Raw genomic sequence first — 21,545 nt, 5'->3', positions numbered from 1 at the left:
ACTAGGAATTTATGAATTATCAACTAAGTCAGGTTTGAAAGCAGTATTATTATTTCTTTATATCTGTAACTCAACCTCTTTCCTCTTTCTCAAACTCTTCCTACTTCTGTCATTCTCTTCCTATTCTTGTAATCTTTGTCATTTCTCATTCTGTCTTCGTTCCCATGTTTTCCTTCTCGTGTACCTAATGGAAACCCAAATGACATTGCCATTATTGTTCTTTGGTCTCTCGACCCAACATGCAAAATCAGATTTATTATCTCCACAGATAAAATTCCTCATCTTTTCCGTATTTCTATTAGCAGAATACTGTTGTCATGACCGCCCTGGCTTAAAACCTTCAGTAATTTTTGACATCTGTCTCTCCTCCTTCCCTAACAATCAAACAGAAACACATTCTATCTTATATAAATCCTGTCCTCATTCATTCAGTATTAATTCGACAAAAATTTGAGTTCCTGTCTGTGCCAGGTACATTGTATGGTCGTACCCTTCTTTCTATTTAACTACCCCAATTCAGGATATCAACACATTATACTTTGCCTAATGAAGTAGATTTGTAACCTCCCCCCGCAACCTCATATTTCTTTTTTCCAATGCAGTCTAACTCAACTGCCATATTAATTTCCTTGTACTGGAACGACGTGATTTCTCCACTGCTATATTAATTTCCTTGTACTTGAATCATGTGATTGGCCAAACCGTATTGCCCTTTTAGAACATACTTCACATTTTCTCACATCTATGACTTTGTTCATGCAGTTATGTCTCCTGGAGGAATATAAGCTCCCTGAGGGCAAGAACTTTGTTTTATTTACTGTAATTCTCAATACCCAGGCAGCACCTGGCATGTAGTGGGTATTGAATTTTGTTAATCAGGTTGGTCTTGATCTACTGGGCTCAAGGGATCCTCCCCGCTTGACTTCCCAAAGCGCTGGAATTACAGGTGTGAGCTACCACACCTGGCCCACTCTGGAAGCTTTTTCTGATCTTCCATGTATTTATACCTGTGACGGAACCCTCTTTCCTTTTTTTTTCTGTACCTGTGCCGACTTTGTATATATGATGTGCTTGCTGTAAGGTTAATATACATAGTAAATTAGCAAATATTTATAAGTTCTTTTTAAATTTCAAGTATTGTGTCTGGGTACTTGAGACAAAAAACCAGTAGAATGGAGTTTCTTTCAAAGAATTTACCATCTACTGGGAGATCAATCCATGATAATGGTAAAAGTAAGCAGTGATAAAAGCAATCTTGGGATGTTGTGGAAGCCTAGCCCATTGGAAGGGGATGGATAACAGAGAGAAGGAGATAGGGTGGAGAAGAAGAGGCAATTCTTGGCAGTCACAGTAAAGAGCCGCATAACCGGTACCAGTAATTAGAGTGTAAATAAAGGGGAATGGTGAGAAATGAAGCAAGTAGTGAAGGGGCCTGTACTGTTGTAATTGAAGAGACAGTGTTATATTGTTACTGTTATCCTTTTTGTTGGGGGAAGAGGAAATAGTCGAATGACTGATTCCCTGTAGAACCATCAAGAGGAGCTGAAGTGAGCAAAGGCCAAATAATTTATGGACTGGCCATAAATTATTTTTTGCCTTTGGCTATTTGTCACCATTGGATGTTACCAAAGGGTATTTATCACCTTGGCTACCCAATTCGTTGAGAACGCTATAGATACCTAGAAGTCTACCCCGCATCTTGCTACTTTTAGACGACCATTTAAGTTTTTTCTATTATTCACTCCCATGTTTCCCTCCCTTCCTTCCCCACTTCCCCCTTCCCCCTTCCACCTTCCCCTCCTTCCCCCCTTCCTCCTGTCCCCTCCTTCCCCTGCTTCCCCTCCTTCCCTTCCTTCTCCCTCTTCCCCGCTTCCCTTCCTTCCCTTCCCCTCCCCCTTCCCCTTCTTCTCCCCCTTCCCCCCTTCCCCTCCCCCTTCCCCCTTCCCCTCCCCCTTCCCCCCTTCCCCTCCCCCTTCCCCCCTTCCCCTCCTTCCCTTCCCCTCCCTCTTCCCTTCCCTTCCCCTTCCCTTCCCCTTCCCCTTCCCCTTCCCTTCCCTTCCCTTCCCTTTCCTTTCCTTCCCTTCCCTTCCCTTCCCTTCCCTTTTTCTTTCTCCTTCTTTTCTCTTCTTTCTTTCTTTTCTGCTGTTGAGAAATCTCATGCCATTTATTACATATCACAATTTTGTGGTGAGGATTTTGGACAGGGCTTAGCTTAGGGATTCTTCTGCCTGCTCCATATGGTGTTAACCTGGATCCATACAGTGTTAAGTGTCATCTCTTAGTTTCAGCAGGTGACTAGGCTTCATCTGCTATACAGTAACTTTTTTTTTTTTTTTTGAGATATAGTTTCACTCTGTCATCCAGGCTGTAGTGCAGTGGCACAGTCTTGACTCACTGCGACCTCCACCTCCTGGATTCGAGCAGGCCTCAGCCTCCCGAGTAGCTGGGACTACAGGCATGCATCACCATGCCTGACTGTTTTCCTCATCTTCTACTGTAGGACGTAGGGCAGTACCTACTACATATATAGTAAGCTGTCAGGAAACACTTGTTCAGTTTATTTGAATTCCTTCATGCCAGATTTTACACACACACACAGACACCCATACCCACCCACACCCACCTCCACCCCTACCCACCCACACCCACCTCCACCCCTACATACCTGCTTAGACAGTAACAGTTTTCAAGATTAGGTTTACTACGTTGAAAATAAATCAGTGAAAATTAAAGTAAAAATATGTCCAGCTAAAGAAAGTTCATTAATTGGTTGAAAACAATTTTTATACCAATTATTTAAAAAATTTTTTCAGAAGAACCATACCATTTGGTTGCATAGAACCACCTTTTCGTCATGGGTCATGATAAAGAATCGTGCTAGTGCTTACTTTTTAGAGTTGTCAGTAGCTGTCTACGTTCTTCCATTCTTCTAACACATTTCATGCTGCTGCTTCTAGGTACATATGTTGTTCTGTACAGGCAGAAGGCATGCAGCCCTAAAGCAAGTAGGGCGGAGAAAAGATGAGGCATAATCAGGCCAGCAAAATAAGGAAACAGATGGGTTGTGGGAGATGACCCTGCCCCCATGTTGTTTTTGTTCTGGCTGCTATTGATCATATGTGAATCAGCAGCCCAGAAACTGGAGTTACTGATCCTTTGATAAAAAAGAAAGTGTGATCTTAGGCTCAGTAGAGTTATAAATTACAACTCTAAAAAATGATGCAAGTTTTACAGTAAATAAAATTATAGGAGAATTCAGGAATTGTTAAACGGGACTTAATTACGATGGCCATACCTCAGCATTTTTGGGTCTTGTCTCTAGATTATCATAGTTTACGAGATTTTATCCTGTGGGCTCTTTCAAAATGAATAGAGAGTAGTGTGTTTGTTAGAGAAATAAATCCAGTGTGTATATTTTATGCCAAATTAGTCTTTTGTCAGTGGTTATATATGACTTCTGGTCTATTTCCTAATCTCAAGGTTAAGGAAACCTTGCTATGTCTCTCTAAGCCTTCCCATTGTTCTGTGGAATAATCTTATTTTTTAAAAAACATTAGGAGAATGTTATCAAACATGTACAAATACAGAGATAATAGCATAATGAATTTCTAAATACCTAATAACCAGCTTCAACATTATCAACATTCTGCCCCTCTTGTTTTATGTATTCTTCCCCACTCCCTGCCTCATAACCTTGATGGAAGGATTTTGTTGTTACATAGTATAGTTTAATATTGGTGTTTTAAAGGTTATATCCTGAAACTTTTGAAATCCCTAAATTAACAAATAACACTATATAATTTACCCAATAAAAATATTTGGTAAAGTGTGTGTGTGTGTGTATGTATGTGTGTAGATATATGTGTAAATTTTAAGTGATCTCTTTAAGCCCTTAATAATTTTGTAAATATGGAACTTAATTACAAAACTATTCTGAATCGAACACTTGCTAAAGCAGTTTTTCCAATTGCTTATTTCTTTTGTTCTGGGTAGTGGTAGGCACAATCATGGGGTTCAGGTCTATAGAATTTGATATTCCTATTTTCTTTTTTTTCTTTTTGCATCATAATATAGTATCAAACAGTCCTTTCTTTAAACTATTAAAAATGTATGTGTTCTGTTGGGCAAGGTAGCTCACGCTTGTAATCCCAGCGTTTTGCGAGGCCAGTGTAGGGTGATCACTTGAGGCCGGGAGTTCGAGACCAGCTTGGGCAACATAACGAGATCCCATCTCTACAAAAATGTGAAAACATAGTCAGGTGTGATGGCACACGCCTGTAGTTCTAGCTACCTGGGAGGATCACTTGAGCCCACGAGTTTAAGGCTGCAGTGAGCTATGATCATTCCATTGCACTCTAGGTTGGATGGCAGAGTAACACGTTGTATGAAAGAAAAAAAAGTATGTGTTCTAAGAAACATCTCCACTTTCCGCCCCGCCCTGGGTTGGATCTCGCTGTTGCCCAGGCTGGAGTGCAGTGGCATGACCACAGCTTACTGCATCCTCAACCTCCCTGGGGTTGAGTTGATCATCTTACCTCAGCCTTGGGAGTAGCTGAGACTGCAGGCTCACACTACCATGCCCCACTAACTTTTGTGTGTTTTGTAGAGACGGGGTTTTGCCATGTTGCCCAGGATTGTCTTGAACTCCTGGGCTCTAGTGATCTGCCCACCTTGGCCTCCCAAACTGCTGGGGATTACAGATGTGAGCCATCACGCCTGGGTAAAACATTATTTTTAAAACTTTCTGGCCAGGCGCGGTGGCTCACACCTGTAATCCCAACACTTTGGGAGGCCGAGGCGGGTGGATCATGAGGTCAGGAGATCAAGACCACCCTGGCCAACATGGTGAAGCCCCGTCTCTACTAAAAATACAGAAAAAAAAAAAATTAGCTGGGCGTGGTTGTGGGCGCCTGTAGTCCCAGCTACTTGGGAAGCTGAGGCAGGAGAATGGTGTGAACCCAGGAGGCGGAGGTTGCAGCGAGCCGCGATAGTGCCACTGCACTCCAGCCTGGGCGACAGAGCGAAACTCCGTCTCAAAAAAACAAACAAAAAAACCCCCACAAACTTTCTTGGCTGGGTACAGTGGCTCACGCTTGTAATCTTAGCATTTTGGGAGGCCGGGGCGGGTGATCACCTGAGGTCAGGAGTTTGAGACCAGCCTGGTCAACATAGCAAAAACCCAACTCTACTAAAAACACAAAAATTAGGTGTGGTGTTGCATGCCTGTAATCCCAGCTACTTGGGAGGCTGAGACAGGAGAATCACTTGAACCTGGGAGGCAGAGGTTGCAGTGAGCCAAGATCGTGCCTCTGCAGCCTGGGTGATGGAGCGAGACTCTGTCTCAAAAAAAAAAAAAAAAAAAAAAACACCCAAAAAAACAGAAAAACAATAACTTTATTTTCTCTTCATGCTTAGCATTGGACTTGGACTTGGGTTGGCTTTCTTTTGGGGGTCATTTTTTACAAAGCTTCTTTAAATCATTTTCTAGAAATACTGGTTATGTTCACTAAATACATACCAGCATCACAAACTCATGAAGTTAACTTCATGCTTCATTAGAAAAACATTGATACCCTGTGATGGATTTTTATTGTCTCTTGGAAATAGTAACACATGTAAACGCTCAATCTCTGAATTCCAGCAATAATAATAATTCAAATAGGAAGAAGTTTGTTCTGAATTAGTGAAAAGTAAATTAAATAATTTACTTTATTTTAAAGAATATATGGTTTTGGTGAGGCACAGTGGCTCATTCCTGCAATCCCGGCACTTTGGGAGCTTTAGGTAGGAGGATCCCTTTAGGCCAGGAGTTTGAGACCAGCCTGGGCAACATAGCAAAACCTCGTATCTCCCCAGCCTCCTGCAAGAAAAATAAAAAAAGGCTGGGCATGGTGGTGTGTCTGTAGTCCTAGCTACTTGTGGAGCTGATGTGGGAGGATCACTTGAGCCCAGGAATTAAAGGTTGCAGTGAGCTATGGTCATGCCAGTGCACCCTCGTCTGGGCAACAGAGCGATACCCTGTCCCTTAAAAAAAAAGGAAAAGGAAAAGGCTGGACTCAGTGAGCTCTCACGCCTAGCACTTTGTGAGTCCAAGGCAGGTGGCTCACTTGAGTCCAGGAGTTTAAAACCAGCCTGGGCAACATGGCAAAACCCCATCTCTACTAAAAATACAAAAATTAGTCGGGCCTGGTGACGCACGCCTGTATTCCCAGTTACTCGGGAGACTGAGGCAGGAGGATTGCTTGAGGCCGGGAGGTGGAGGTTGCAGTGAGCCGAGAACTCATCGCTGCACTCCAGCCTGGGCGACGGGAGTGAAACCTTGTCTCAAAATAAATAAATAAATAAAACAATAAAATATGTGGTTTTATTCTTTCAAGCTCAGTAATGTAAGTTTACTTAGTGAATTTTTTTTTTTTTTTTTACCAAGACATCTAAAAATAATTGTGATAAAAAACATATGTAACATTAAATTCACCTTTCCTCCTGCCTTGGGAGCTCTTAGACAATAAACTCACCTTTTACACTTTTTTTCCTTCTTTTTAAAATTTTAAAAAACTTAAAAAAAACTTTTTTTTAAAAGAGGCAGGGTCTTACTATGTTGCCCAGACTGATCTGGAACTCCTGGGCTCTAGCAATCCTCCCACCTCAGCCTCCCAGAGTGCTAGGATTATAGGAGTGAGCCACTGCACCTGGCCACCTGGCACTCTTTTATATTACCGTGCCCCTGCCAAGTAGCATAATATTTTATTTAATCTCACACCAAGTTATAGTATCACAAATATCAGTTAAGTCTGAAATAATGGGGTTTTGCTAAGTTAAAAACTTTTTACATGAAACCATGATTCTAGCGCGTCTGTTTAGCTGTAGTATTTTAGTGATATGAGGCTTGATGTTTCCTGTCCTTGACTTCCTAACATTATTTTTAGTATTTCTGTATGTTTCATGCAGTCTTCCTTGTGTCATCCAAATTTCCCCCAAGACATGTCTATTGTGGTTTCCTAGATTGTCTTTATGTATCTTTCATTTGCTTCTCTCTCTGTTCAGTTAACAAATATTACAATGCTTGTTTTGTGTTAATACTTTTGCGTGGCCCATCTACTGCATACAGAGTTGTTACTGTTACAGTTGAATTTCTTAATTTTCTTATGAGAGGTATGAACTCTTACTGTCCATAATGATTTAACAGCTGTTTATTGGAAACCTGTTACTCTATGTGAAACCATTTTTCCTAAGTCCTAGGGCTGAAGTTTTGATACCGTTCTATTTTCGTTTAGAATAAGGAGGTTAGTTTTCAAGGAGTCCTTGAATGTCATAAAATTGAAGTCTTTTTTTAGTCTGAAAGGCTGCTGTTAAAAGAAGCAAACATGCTGTTTCAGAGTCAATGACAAAGAATACTCAGCCAGATGGATTAATCCTGTATAACAGTTGTTTTTTTCCCAGTACACACAGAGATGTGGTTCAAACCATAATAAATCATAGACAAGATGGAAAAGAATTCTTTGAAGTTTAGATTCTGAATTTTCTTAGTAGACATTTGTTGTTTTGTAAGTTCTAAAATTATTCAAACCCTAAAAGAAGTCCTTTTCCCATTGTTTGCCCATAGTACCCTTGAGAATATTGAGTTCTTAATATTGAGTTCAAATATTTTTTTTGAACTTGTCTCCCTTAAGTCTTCTTCCAGTCTTTTTTGGAGTAGAGAGTCCTTAATATCTTTTTCTTCATAATATTATCTCCCTCATGTTAATTGCTCTTATCTGGACCTTTTCCAGTCCAGTTTATTTTCTGTGAGATGTATCAACCAGAACTACAGTCAGATTTGGGCACACTGTTGCTTTACTTGAAGTTAGATCATAATAGTCTGTTTAGTGTCTTTCTTCACTTCATGGCTGTTCAATATTTTGTTGGTTTCTTCAACTAAAGCAATTTAAAGTCCTCATCAAAGTTTGCAAAGAATGCCCAGGGAATCTCACTTTATAGATCAGAAACTATAGTCTTTTTATTATAAAAGCCATGTAAGTATTTTAGAGAAAATTTGGAACCTTAAAAAATTTTTTTTCATTGTCCAATCAAACAGAACCCCTCTTTTGTATCTTGGTATACTTATTAAAATCTTTTCTCTTTGTGTAATATTTTAATATATGAGTATGTAGTTTTATATCTTATTTTTCTTAAATGTGGCTTTAGAATAAGCATTTCCCACATTAGAAATGCTTTATAAAAATTATTCTTATGGCTGGGCATGGTGGCTCACGCCTGTAATCCCAGCACTTTGGGAGGCTGAGGTGGGTGGATCTCAAGGTCAGGAGGTTGAGACCATCCTGGCTAACACGGTGAAACCCCGTCTCTACTAAAAATACAAAAAAATTTAGCTGGGTATGGTGATGGGCACCTGTAGTCCCAGCCACTTGGGAGGCAGGAGAATGACGTGAACCCAGGAAGTGGAACTTGCAGTAAGCTGAGATCACGCCTCTGAACTCCAGCCTGGGCGACAGAGCGAGACTCTGCCTCAAAAAAAAACAAAAAGAAAAGAAATTATTCTTACTAACTACATAGGACTCAGTAATGGATATATATATATATATATATATATATATATATATAATTTTTTTTTTTTAAATGAGGTTTAATTGGTTCATGGTTTTGCAGGACTGTACAAGGATGGTGCCATCAAGGAGCTTTTACTCATGATAGAAGGTGAAGCAGGTGCAGGCATGTCATAGGGTGAGAGCAGGAGCGAGAGAAAGAAGGGGGACAGTGCACACACTTTTAAACGACTAGATGTTGCAAGAACTCACTCACCATCACGTGGACAGCACCAGTCCATGAGGGATCTGCCCCCATGACTCAAACATCTCCCATCAGGCCCTACCTCCAACATTGGGGATTGCATTTCATAACCTTCATTGTCCATATCACTATCAGCATTTTGGTCAAAGGCATTCAACAAGTCTCTAGGAAGTTTCAAACTTTCCCACATTTTCCTGTCTTCTTCTGAGCCCTCTAAACTGTTCCAACCTCTGCCTGTTACCCAGTTTCAAAGTTGCTTCCACATTTTCGGGTATCCTTATAGCAACATCCCACTCTATCAGTACCAATTTACTATATTAGTCTGTTCTCACATTGCTATAAAGAACTGCCTGAGACTGGGTAGTTTATAAAGGAAAGAGCTTTAATTGGTTCACAGTTCCACAGGGCTGGGGAGGCCTCAGGAAACTTACAATCATGGTGGAAGGAGAAGCAAACATTTCCTTCTTCACATGGTGGCAGGAAGGAGAAGTGCTGAGCAAAAGAGGGAAAGCCCCTTATAAAACCATCAGATCCTGTGAGAACTCATGAGAATAGCACAGAGGTAACTGCCCCCATGATTCAGTTACCTGCCACCAAGTCCCTCCCATGACATGGGAATTGTGGGAACTACAATTCAAGATGAGATTTGGGTAAGGACACCACCAAACCATATTATCATGGTACCATCTAAACTTTCCATTTTTTCTTCCATTTCCAGATTGCCATCACGAAAGCCAAAGTGGATTTCTCCAGTGTGGTGTGCCTGCCCCCTTCCGTCATTGCTGTGAATGGACTGGACGGAGGAGGGGCCGGTGAAAATGATGATGAACCAGTGCTCGTGTCCCTATCTGCGGCACCCAGTCCCCAGAGCGAAGCTGTTGCCAATGAACTGCAGGAGCTCTCCTTGCAGCCCGAGCTGACGCTAGGCCTCCACCCTGGCAGGAATCCCAATTTGCCTCCACTTAGTGAGCGGAAGAATGGTGAGTAGATACAGAATTATTGCATTCCCTGATTTGTACCAGGATCTTCATGTTTATAATATTATAGATCCTTACTTTATTTCATGTTCCTTGAAAGTTTCTTATAATCTTAACATTTCTTGTAAAATAGATAGCTGTAAGTTAAAGTGATCATTTTAAGTCCAACATTTCCTACCTGGATTATTAGAATTTATTTCTAATTTCTCTACTTCCCTCACCCCATTCCTTCCATAAATTCATTAATTTAGCATATGTATTCATTAATATCAACATATTATAAACTATGCTAAGATTAGGAATTAAATGGTAAACAAGCCTCTGTCATTAGGAAACATACTGTATCGTATAGCCTTGTCAGAGTAATCTTTTAGGACTTTCTAGCTTACAGCTTTTCAGTGATTGCCTTGTGGGATGAAACAAAAGCAAAATAAATGTCTTGCCAGGTGTAGTGACTTATGCTTGTAATTCCAGCACTTTGGGAGGCTGAGGTGCACAGATCACCTCAGGTCAGGAGTTCGAGACCAGCCTGGCCAACATGGTGAAACCCTGTGCTAAAACTACAAAAATTAGCTGGGTGTGGTGACACACGCTTGTAGACCCAGCTGTGGAGAAGGCTGAGATGGGAGGATCGGTTGAACCCAAGAGGCAGAGGTTGCAATGAGCCAAGATTGCGCCATAGCACTCTAGCCTGGGTGACAGAATGAGACTCTATCTCAAATAAACAAACAAACAATAAATAAATAAGTGAATAAATTTCTTGGCATGTTTTGCAAGGCTTTGCAGAATCTGGTCTTTTTCTTTTAACATCTTCTCTTATTCCCCTATTCCTAGTATTTGTTCCAGCCCATTAAACTATGCTAAGTACTGTTTAAAAACCATGTACTCATACCTCAAACTTTTTTTAATTCAAAAAATATATAATTTGTTATGAAATATTTAAGATTTGAAAAAATGTATAAAGAGGCCAGGCACTGTGGCTTATGCCTGTAATCCCAGCACTTTGGGAGGCTGAGGCAGGCAGATCTCCTGAGGTTGGGAGTTCGAAACCAGCCTTACCAACATGGAGAAATCCTGTCTCTACTAAAAATACAAAATTAGCGGGGCATGGTGGCACTGCCTGTAATCCCAGCTAGTAGGGAGGCTGAGGTAGGAGAATCGCTTGAACCTGGGAGGCAGAGGTTGCGGTGAGCCGAGATCGCACTGCTGCATTCCAGCTTGGGCAACAAGAGAAAAACTCCATCTCAGAAAAAAAAAAAAAAAAAGAAAAAATATATAAACAACAATATAGAAAATTGTGTGTTCGGATACCACCCAACTTACGTACTTTGCATAAATCTTCATTACCCCTGGAGGTAACTACTAACTTGAATTTGGTATTTCATTGCCAAATATGTTTGTATTCTTTTCCCACGTGAATATATTCTTAAGCAATATATAATGTTGTTTCTCGTGTTTTAAACCTATATATGACAGAAAATTATGTGTTCTTCAGTAATTTATGTTTGTTATTCAGTATTCATTTTCCTTGTAAGTTAAAGACATTTTGTATTTTCTTCTAATCCAAGCTGTTAATCCCCACTTATTGAATAGTTCTACTTTTTCCTACTGATCTTTATGCCTGCAGTATTCTGTCTGTGCGTGAGTTAGTTTTCAGGCTCTCTTTTCTTTGACTGGTCTCTCTGTCCATCTCTGTGTCACTGCTACCTTATTTTAGTTAATTGCCTAATAATTAGTCTTTCTGTCTGCTAGGACAGCTGTCTCCTTACCTTTTTCTTTTTCAAAGTTGTCTTGGCTATTACCCTTTTAATTTTCCATGATTTTAGAATTGGCTTTTCAAGTTCTGCCAACAAAAAATCCCTTTGGGATTTTTACCTCCAACATTTTATTATGAAAAAAATTAAACATAAAGTAGAAAGAAAAAAAAAGAAGTAGGAAGAATTTTACAATGAATACCTGCATGTCCATCTCTTAGATTCTACCTATAACATTTTACAAAACTTGCTTAGGCCAGGCGCGGTGGCTCAAGCCTGTAATCCCAGCACTTTGGGAGGCCAAGACGGGCGGATCACAAGGTCAGGAGATCAAGACCATCCTGGTTAACACGGTGAAACCCCATTTCTACTAAAAATACAAAAAAATTAGCCGGGCGTGGTAGCAGGCGCCTGTAGTCCCAGCTACTCCGGAGGCTGAGGCAGGAGAATGGCGTGAACCCAGGAGGCGGAGCTTGTAGTGAGCCTAGATCACGCCACTGCACTCCAGCCTGGGTGACAGAGCAAAGACTCCGTCTCAAAAAAAAAACAAAAACAAAAACAAACAAACAAAAAAAAAAACTTGCTTAAATCGCAGATATCTATCAATCTAATCTTTAAATTTAAATTTTTTTTTTTTTTTTGTAATAGAGTCTCACTCTGTTGCCCAGACTGGAGTGCAGTGATGCCATCTTGGCTCACTGCGGGCTCTGTCTCCCGGGTTCAAGTGATTCTCTTACGTCAGCCACCCAAGTAGCCGGGATTACAGCCATGTGCCACCATGAATGGCTAATTCTTGTATTTTTAGTGACAGGGTTTCACCATGTTGACCAGGCTGGTCTCAAACTTCTGGCCTCAGGTGATCCGCCCTCCTCAGCCTCCCAAAGTGCTGGGATTACAGGCATGAGCCACCACACCTAGCCCTCAATCTGATTTTTTTTATGTTTCTTGAAGTAAAATGCAGACACCAGTACTCTTCCTGTTGTGGAAGTATAACATAAATACAAAATAACCCACAACTTGTAAGCGTTGTTATTATCACAAAGTGAGTACACCTGTTAGTAATTACTACTTAGTGAGGAACTACTACTTAGTTAGTAACTACTACTTAATGAGGAAATACTAGTAGTCCAGAACTTTCCCCACCTTGTACTTCTTCCCAATCAATACTCAAAGGAAACTACCATCCTGATTTTCAACACCATAGGTTAGTTTTGAAAACTTATAAAAATTGAGTCATACCATGTGTATTCTGTTGGTGGTTTCTTTATGTTTTTGAAATTTTTTTATGTTGAATTGTGTGTGGCTAGAGTTTATTTTCATTGCTGTTTAATCAATTCATTGTGTGAATAAAATGCAATTTATTTTTCCATTTTACTGTTCATGGATGTTTAGGTTGTTTCACTTTGGGACTATTACGATTTATGCCACCATGGAATTCTTGTATATGTCTTTTGGTATACTCGCTGGGATTTTTATTTGAAGTATGTTGGTCATCGGTAAGTAGGGAGAATATAATCCCGCCATGTTGGGAGGCTGACATTTGAAGATTGCTTGAGCCCAGGAGTTTAAGATTATAGTGAGCTATGATTGCACCACTGCAGTCCAGCCTGGGAGCCATAGTGAGACCCTGTCTCTTAAACAAACAAACAAACAAACAAAAACAGTGGGTAGGAAAATACACATTTTTAAATATTGAGTCTTCCTATCCATTACTTTGTTTTATCTCTTCAATTAAATAGGTTTTCTTTAATGTGTTTACAGAGTTTTGTCAGTGTCTCGAGAAAAGTCATACAAATATTTATTAGTTTTATTCCTGGATATCTTTTTTTTTGTTTTTTTTTTGGTAGATGTAGGTGGTATATATATATTTTTGAGACGGAGTCTTGCTCTGTTGCCAGGCTGGAGTGCAGTGGTGCGATCTTGGCTCACTGCAACCTCCGTTTCCCGGGTTCAAGTAATTCTCCTGCCTCAGCCTCCTGAGTAGCTGGGACTACAGGCATGCACCACCACGCCCGACTAATTTTTGTATTTTTAGTAGAGACGGGGTTTCACCATGTTGGCCAGGATGGTTTCTTGACAATCTCTTGACCTCGTGATCCGCCTGCCTTGGCCTCCCAAAGTGCTGGGATTACAGGTGTGAGCCACCAGGCCCAGCCTTAAATGGTATATTTTTATACAATATTTTCTGTCCCATGCTGGTGTAAATAAATGTCAAACCTTTTCAAAACCCCTGTTTCTTTTCTACGTCTGTGTCCTCCATTTGGAATACCCTTTCTCTCCCTCACTCTTCTTGAAGCCTTTCGTAACTCATATTTAGTGTCAGATGCCCCTCTTTTGGTTTTCCCAGTTCCCTATTTTTTTTTTTTTGAGACGGGGTCCTGCTCTGTCACCCAGGCTGGAGTTCTGTGGCGTGATCTTGGCTCACGGCAACTTCTGCCTCCCTGGTTCAAGGGGTTCTTGTGCCTCAGCCTCCTGAGTAGCTGGGATTACAGACATGCGCCATCACGCCTGGATAATTTTTGTATTTTTAGTAGAGACAGAATTTCACCATGTTGTCCAGGCAGGTCTCAAACTCCTGACCTCACGTGATCCCCTCTACCCCTGTCCTCGGCCTCCCACAGTGCTGAGATTACAGGCGTGAGCCAGTGTGCCGCTGTTGCCCTTTATCAACCTACTTCATCACCCTATATTGTAATTGGAATTCTTCACTCAGCAATAGTGAGCCTTTGAAAACTGAAATCAGACACTGCTACGCTACTCTCAGTACTCTTCAATGCTTTTCTGTGAGGCTTATGATGAAATTATAGTACTTATTATGTGGCCTTGGTATTCTCTCTGACACCATTTCTTTTTTTTTTTTTTGGGAGACAGTCTCGCCCTGTCACCCAGGCTGGAATGCAGTGGTACGGTCTCAGCTCACTGCAACCTCTGCCTCCAGGGTTCAAGTGATTCTCGTTACTGAGCTATTGAGTAGCTGGGATTACAGGCGTATGCTACCATACCCGGCTGATTTTTAAATTATTTTTAGTAGAGATGGGGTTTCACCATATTGGCAAGGCTGGTCTTGAACTCCTAACCTCAAGTTATTCACTCGCCTCGTCCTCCAAAATGCTGAAATTACAGATGTGAGCCATCATGCCCAGCCTCTCTCTGACATCATTTCTTAACCCTTATCCCTTAGCTCCCAGGCACACTGACTTCTTGCTATTTCTTGAACACATCAAACCTGTTCCTATCCCAGGGCCTTGTACTTGCTGTGCCTTCACTGAAGTTCCTGCACAAATGTCATTTCCTCAGGGAGGCCTTCCCTGCCTGTCTTCTCTATAATAGCACCTCCTGCTACTCTCGATCCTGCTTTTTCTTCAAAGCAGTTATTCTTATCTGTCATTGTGTGTGTGTGTGTATGTGTGTGTGTGTGTTTATTTTCTCTTTTCTCCCCTTTAATAGTTATTTCCTGAGGGCAGAAACTTTATTTTGTTCACTGGCATATACCCAACTCCTGGATCATAATGGGCACTCAATAAATATTTATTTTATTTTATTTTATTTATTACTATTTTTTGAGATGGAGTCTTGCTCTGTCACCCAGGCTGGAGTGCAGTGGCGCAATCTTGGCTCACTGCAGGCTCCACCTCCCAGGTTCACACCATTCTCCTGCCTCAGCCTCCTGAGTAGCTGGGACTACAGGCACCCGCCACCGCGCCCGGCTAATTTTTTGTATTTTTAGTAGAGACCAGGGTTTCACCGTGTTAGCCAGGGTGGTCCCGATCTCCTGACCACGTGATCTGCCCGCCTCGGCCTCCCAAAGTGCTGGGATTACAGGCGTGAGCCAGCGCGCCCGGCAATAAATATTTATTGAATGAATCAATGAATGGTTTACATGTTTGTTCCACTACAGGTAAGAACTCTGTTTTCTTAGTGGAGTAGAAGGCAGCTCTTGCTGTTGGGCCCAAGGTGTTTGTGTATCTTCAGCCTTTTTCTCTAAAGTGTTTCCACTTAGCATATAAATTAACTGAAATCTTTCCCAACAACTCTTAACTTTCCCTTAGTATTTAAGCTCCTGAAAGAATAGTTTACAGTCATTGTCTCTATTTTCTCATATTCCAGAGACTTGAATGCTTTATGGCTTCTGTCACTACCTGTCTTCAGAAACTCCCATTGCCACAGTAATTTGTGTTCTTTTTGCTGTAGATCAAATAAGCCCTCTTTAGTCTTTACGCTACTTGACCTCTTTGCCATTATTTGACATGGTTGGCTTCTCCCTCAGACTTGAAACTTTTCCTCCACAGATATCTATGACTTACCTTTTTCCGGCTTTTTAAACTCTACCTTTCCAGCCACTCCCTTTGCTATTCAGAGCTTTTGCTATCTTTCTCTGCCTACCTCTTAAATTTTGTTACTCTCCAGCATTCAGCTCTGGAGGAAAGAGGCTGGTAAGAAGATCCTTATATTTTACAGTAGGTTTTTGCATGGTCATTTGTTTGGGAGGTAATGATAGGAGCAGAAATGGAAAGTCTTTGAGAAGATTGTGAAATTGGAAAGTGTGGAGCTCTAGAACAGAATAAATTCTAGAGTTAGAGGAGGTGCTTTTTCATGAATGGGTGTATCGTGTGTTGAGAGAGTGGAGTGAGAAATGTACTTCTTTGATCTATTTCACATAGAAGCATGTATTATATAGAAATTCAGTGGTGGCCGGGTGCGGCGGCTCATGCCTGTAATCCCAGCAGTTTGGGAGGCCGAGGCTGGTGGATCGCCTGAGGTCAGGAGTTTGAGACCAGCCTGGCCAACATGGTAAAACCCCGTCTGTAATAAAAATACAAAAATTAGCTAGGCATGGTGGCAGGCGCCTGTAATCCCAGCTCCTCCGGAGGCTGAGGCAGGAAAATTGCTTGAATCCAGGAGGCGGAGGTTGCAGTGAGCCAGGAGATTGCTCCACTGCACTCCAGCCTGGGCGACAAGAGCGAGACTTCGTCTCAAAAAAAAAAAAAAAAAAAAAAAGAAAAGAAAAGAAAGAAATTCAGTAGGTTAGCAGAGGTCCGTATGGGGCAGTAGGCAGTCAAGGTCCTGACACCTTCATTTCCTAAACAGAGGAACTTGGAGCCTTAAAGAGAGGCAGTGCCTTGGTTAACCCAATCTTTACTGACTTAATTGTAAAAGGTTGATAAAAACTTTCAAGAAGTATTTTAAAATATTACTCCTCTATCTTCTAGGCTGAGAACTTAGGTCTAAAAGATAAAAGTTGATCTGCTTGTGGATCGTATCTAGCCAGGGCTTGGAGAAGCCTGGAAACATCTGTCTAATGAACTAAGCCCTTAGGCTTCAGCTCAAGGAGTTCTGTCATCCATTGAATCAGTGTATCATACTGGAAAGTGATTTCTTTTACCAATTATATATACCAATTATTTTATACATATAATTGGTAAATCACTTTCCATTTTTTAAAATATATATATATATTTGAGACAATGTCTTGCTCTGTTGCCTAGGCTGGAGTATGGTGCTCACTTCAACCTTGATCTCCTGGGCTCAAATGATCCTCCTGCCTCAGCCTCCTGAGTAGCTGGGACTACAGGAGTGTGCCACCATGCCTGACTCAGTTTTTATATTGTGTATAGACAGAGTCTTGCTATGTAGCCCATGCTGGCCCTGGCCTGTACTTCCTCTTTTGTGAAGTGGCAAGTTAAGTCTTTTGCCTACTCTTTCTATTGTATTGGTTTTTTCTTGAATAAGAGTTCTTTAAATTTCCAGAATACTAGTTTGTTGTTGCTTAAATATATTGCAGACATCTTCTCCCACCTTGGGATTTGTCTTTTTCTTTCTATTTATCCTGTCTTTTGATTAAGAATCTCTAAATTTAGCTGGGCATAGTGTTTCATGCCTCTAATCCCAGTGCTTTGGGAGGCCAAGGCGGAAGGATGACGTGAGGCCAGGAGTCCAAGACCAGCCTAAGCAACATAGCAAGACACCCTCTCTCAAAAAAATGAGCCGGGCATGGTGGCTCATGCCTGTAGTCCCACCTACTAGGGAGGCTGAGGCAGAAGGATCGCTTGAGCCCAGGAATTCAAGGTTACAATGAACTATAATCATGCCACTGTAGTCTAGCCTGGGTGACAGAGCAAGACCCCATCTCAAAACAAACAAAACACAAAAAGAATTTCTAAATTTAATATAATTTATGTGAGTCTTTTATAGTTTGTGAGTTTTGTGTCTTGTGTTTCTGGAAATATTTTTTCATATAGGAATAAGGTAAGACACAAGTTAATTTTTTTTTCAAGTGGATTCCCATTTATTGAAAATCCTCTTCTTTCCCCACTTATCAACAGAGCTACCTCTTTCATATATCAGGGACCTAGCTATGTGGGTATGTTTCTGAGCTCACTCTTTGGTTCCATTGGGCTATTTGTGTATTCCTGCCCTCACAGTTTTAATTATGATAACTGTAATAAGCCCTGTTGTATGGGAGAAGTAAGTCCTCACGCTTTGTTCTTGTTCAAGAGTTTCATTCTTGCCTGTTCTTGGTCCTTTGCATTTCCATATAAAATTTAAAATCACTATGGGATTTTGATTGGAATTGCGTTGCATCTATGAACCAATTTAGGAAGAACTGGTATTTTTAGAAGATTATACTGTAAATGTGTATTTTCCGCATTTATTTAGATCTTTTGTAAGGTCTCCCAGTGGGTTTTTAAAAATTTTCTCTGTGATGATCTTACACATCTTTTGTTAGATTTATTTTTAGACACTTCGTATGTTTTAATGCTATTGTAAATGTTACCTTTTACAAAAATTTTATTTTCTAAATGTTGTTGCTGATCTCAGATATTGTTCTGAGAGATGTAAAGGTGCAGTTCTATGTGTGTCTGTGGTCTGAGGTGCTGGGTAGGATAGGAAGAGCTATGTAAAGAAAAGTCAGCAGGAGAATGGGAGTGAAAAGGGCCTTTCCTCTTTCACAGTGGTTTTTCTCCTCCTTTGTGTAAGATTTAAGAAATATCCATTTGTTTTCACATGTGCAGCCTGTGGAATAAAGGGCAGATCATGTATTTTTTTCTGTAAGGGTACGAACCGTATCCTTTCATGCCATAATGTTGCACAAGAGGTTCTAATTAATTGCTGGGAGAAGTAAAAATCTTGAGTAGGCAGTTTCTGATCCAAATTACAGCATTTCTTGGGGAAAGGAAAGAGATTTGTTAATTATATTCTTCACCAAGCATGATTTTCGAGGATTTTCTAGATTAGGTCTCCTGTTGAAAATCTTCCAGTCTTAGGCATGTCAGTTGATTAAATGATTCTGTTTATAATGTGACTTAGAGAATTTCATAACCTACTTCATTCCAGTACTTAGCGATAATCAATTTCTCATTCTTGCTTATTCATCACATGTTATGCTAGGCCCCTGGAGAACAGATACCAGATAGAGTTCCTGCTCTAACACAAAACAAAACAAAAACAAAAGCCCAAATTCTAATGGATCCCATCTCCCAGAGAAAATCACTGTTAGCATATGGTTTATATCCCTCTAGTGTTCTTGCAAATGTATGTTTTTAAAATAACTGAGCTAATACTACAGACCCAATTCTGTGTCCTGCTTTTTTCATATTATTGAAATATTTTTATAAGTAGCCTTTTTTAATGGGGTGTATAACATTCTGTTCCATGCCATCGTTTATTACTTTCTCCTTAGTTGGACAATTGAATCATTTTCTGTTTTTCATGCTTACATTAATATTTAGATAAATATCTTTTAAATCGTTTTTTGCATTTCAGATTATTTCCTTAGAAGTGGAAATATTGACTTAAAGAATTTGACCATTTTAATGTTGGAAAAATTATTCTGTGATTATTAAGATCTTAGCACTTAGCCCTGTGTGCTAAGTATTGGAGAGAGGGTAGTTCACAAGACAGATAAGGTTCTTACTGTCTTTCATGGAACTATAGAAGTTCCATGAAAGACAAAGACTCAACAAAGAGTTAGATGAGCTAATTCATAGTTACAAACTTTGGTAATTGCCTTTTAAAAAAACAAAAACACAAGATGTTATAACAGAATAACAGATCTAATAGTGAGGGTTTTAATGTAGGGAAGGCTTGAGGAAGAGACATTTAAGCAGAGATCCAAAGCGTAAGCAGTGGTTTGACAAACGAAAGAAGTAATAGCATGTGTGAAGACAGGGCTGGGGGTGGAGGAGGAGAAATCAGGAGGAGGAGGCGGCAGAGGTTATTGGGGAAAATTGTCACAAAGGAACTAGAAGAGTGTCAGTATATCAGTGGAGGGAGTTTGAGAATAAGTAATGTGAGATGAATACTTTATTTCAGACATAAAGTATGAACGAGCCATGATGGTGCCACTGTACTGCAGCCTGGGCAACAGAGTGAGACCCTGTCTTAAAATGAATAAATAAAAATGTTTAAAAAGTGAGCTTAAAATACAGCCATCACCTAGGCCGGGCATGGTGGCTCATGCCTGTAATCCCTGCTTTGGGAGGCCAAGGCAGGCTGATCATGAGGTCAGGAGTTCAAGACCATCCTGACCAACATGGTGAAACCGCGTCTCTACTAAAAATACAAAAATTTAGCCGGGCGTGGTGGCAGGCGCCTGTAATCCCAGCTACTTGGGGGGTTGAGGCAGGAGAATCGCTTGAACTCGGGAGGTGGAGGTTGCAGTGAGCCAAGACCATGCCACTGCATTCCAGCCTGGGCAACAGAGCAAAACTGTATCTCAAAAAGACACACACACACACACACACACACACACACACACACACACACACTCTGCCATCATCTGTGACACACACACACACACACACACACACACACACACACACACACACTCTGCCATCATCTGTCCTGGGTCTAAGGAATAACGTATCTGTGGTAATGTGTGATCCTCCCAGGTTTGCAGGTCTTGACTCAGTACTTCATCAGCAGTAGGTTGTGGTCACAGGAAATGGAAGCTGCCTCAGGACCTGTAGCAACTTGCCTGCATGCTGGGTTATGTTATCTTTTGAGTGGTGCCCAATACGAGGTGTCTAGGGGAAAGTCTTCACTGGTTGGAGCCCATGACATTTGGGTATGATGACTAGATTTTTCGTAGAGCTGAGCTTCAATATACTGATGCATATGCTTGTGAGAACTCAAATCAGAAATGGACACAGGAACTGAATTACATTTCTGTTCTCTGAAATCCCAGAGTTCATAAAAATAAATTTGTTACTTTTGTGTATACATGTGTAAATTACATTTTATTATAGAAATTAACATTAGTGAAATTGACAGCTTTCTGTGTTTAAAGATTTTTCTGTAGGTGAGCCAAAGTTCTCTGTTTTTCTAATTTCTCTTATTCATTCCCTATAATTTCAGCATTTTCATTCTCGTTAAGACTTAATATTCCTGAGGGTATTATTGTGAATGTCTTTATGTTAACTCCATACTTCAATACTTTATGTAGTTTTCTAAGTAATAACCCTTTCAGTATGTGTTCTAATGAAAATTTTAGCAGAGCACCTGCCCTTTCTGGGTAGGTAATGATTTTTTTTGTTATGAACTTTTCCCATGCCATTTGAATTTCTGTGATAAATAAGGGCTTTTCATTACACTTGGCACACATTTATGAATGCTGTCATATATGTCAGACACTGAGCAAGATTTGGGAATGCAGAGGAATTTTTTGTTTGTATTTTTTTTTTTGAGACAGTCTCAAATTACAATATGCCTCATATTACAGGCATATGCCACTATGCCCAGCTAATTTTTGTATTTATAGTAGAGATGGGGTTTCACCATGTTGGTCAGGCTGGTCTCGAACCCCTGATCCACCTGCCTCAGCCTCTCAAAGTGCTGAAATTACAGGTGTGAGCCACCACCCCTCCTGGCTAGCATTAAGCCATGCGGTATTAACAGAGGCAGGCACAGGTGCTGGGGGAGCCTAAAGGAGGGGTAGTTAGCATATCCGTGGAGGCTGTGTGAGATGGGGAGAGTGCCAGGGATCAGAGAGGGCTTTATGGAGAAGGCAGCACCTTAAACTGAATTT

At 40.7% G+C, this 21,545-nt stretch overlaps 1 protein-coding gene across 1 annotated transcript in view; it reads left to right on the top strand.

The window, feature by feature from the left end:
• MRTFA (myocardin related transcription factor A) overlaps positions 1–21,545 on the top strand; it is a 178,640-nt gene that overhangs the window by 34,214 nt on the left and 122,881 nt on the right. The window contains exon 3 of the mRNA XM_071078933.1: positions 9,506–9,767. Coding sequence (XP_070935034.1) covers positions 9,506–9,767 — 262 coding nt within the window. The remainder of the gene's footprint in view (positions 1–9,505; positions 9,768–21,545) is intronic.

This window comes from Macaca nemestrina, chromosome 15 (genome assembly GCF_043159975.1).
Source record: "Macaca nemestrina isolate mMacNem1 chromosome 15, mMacNem.hap1, whole genome shotgun sequence".
Lineage (NCBI taxonomy): Eukaryota > Metazoa > Chordata > Mammalia > Primates > Cercopithecidae > Macaca > Macaca nemestrina.
This window is presented reverse-complemented; position numbering and strand designations above follow the sequence as displayed.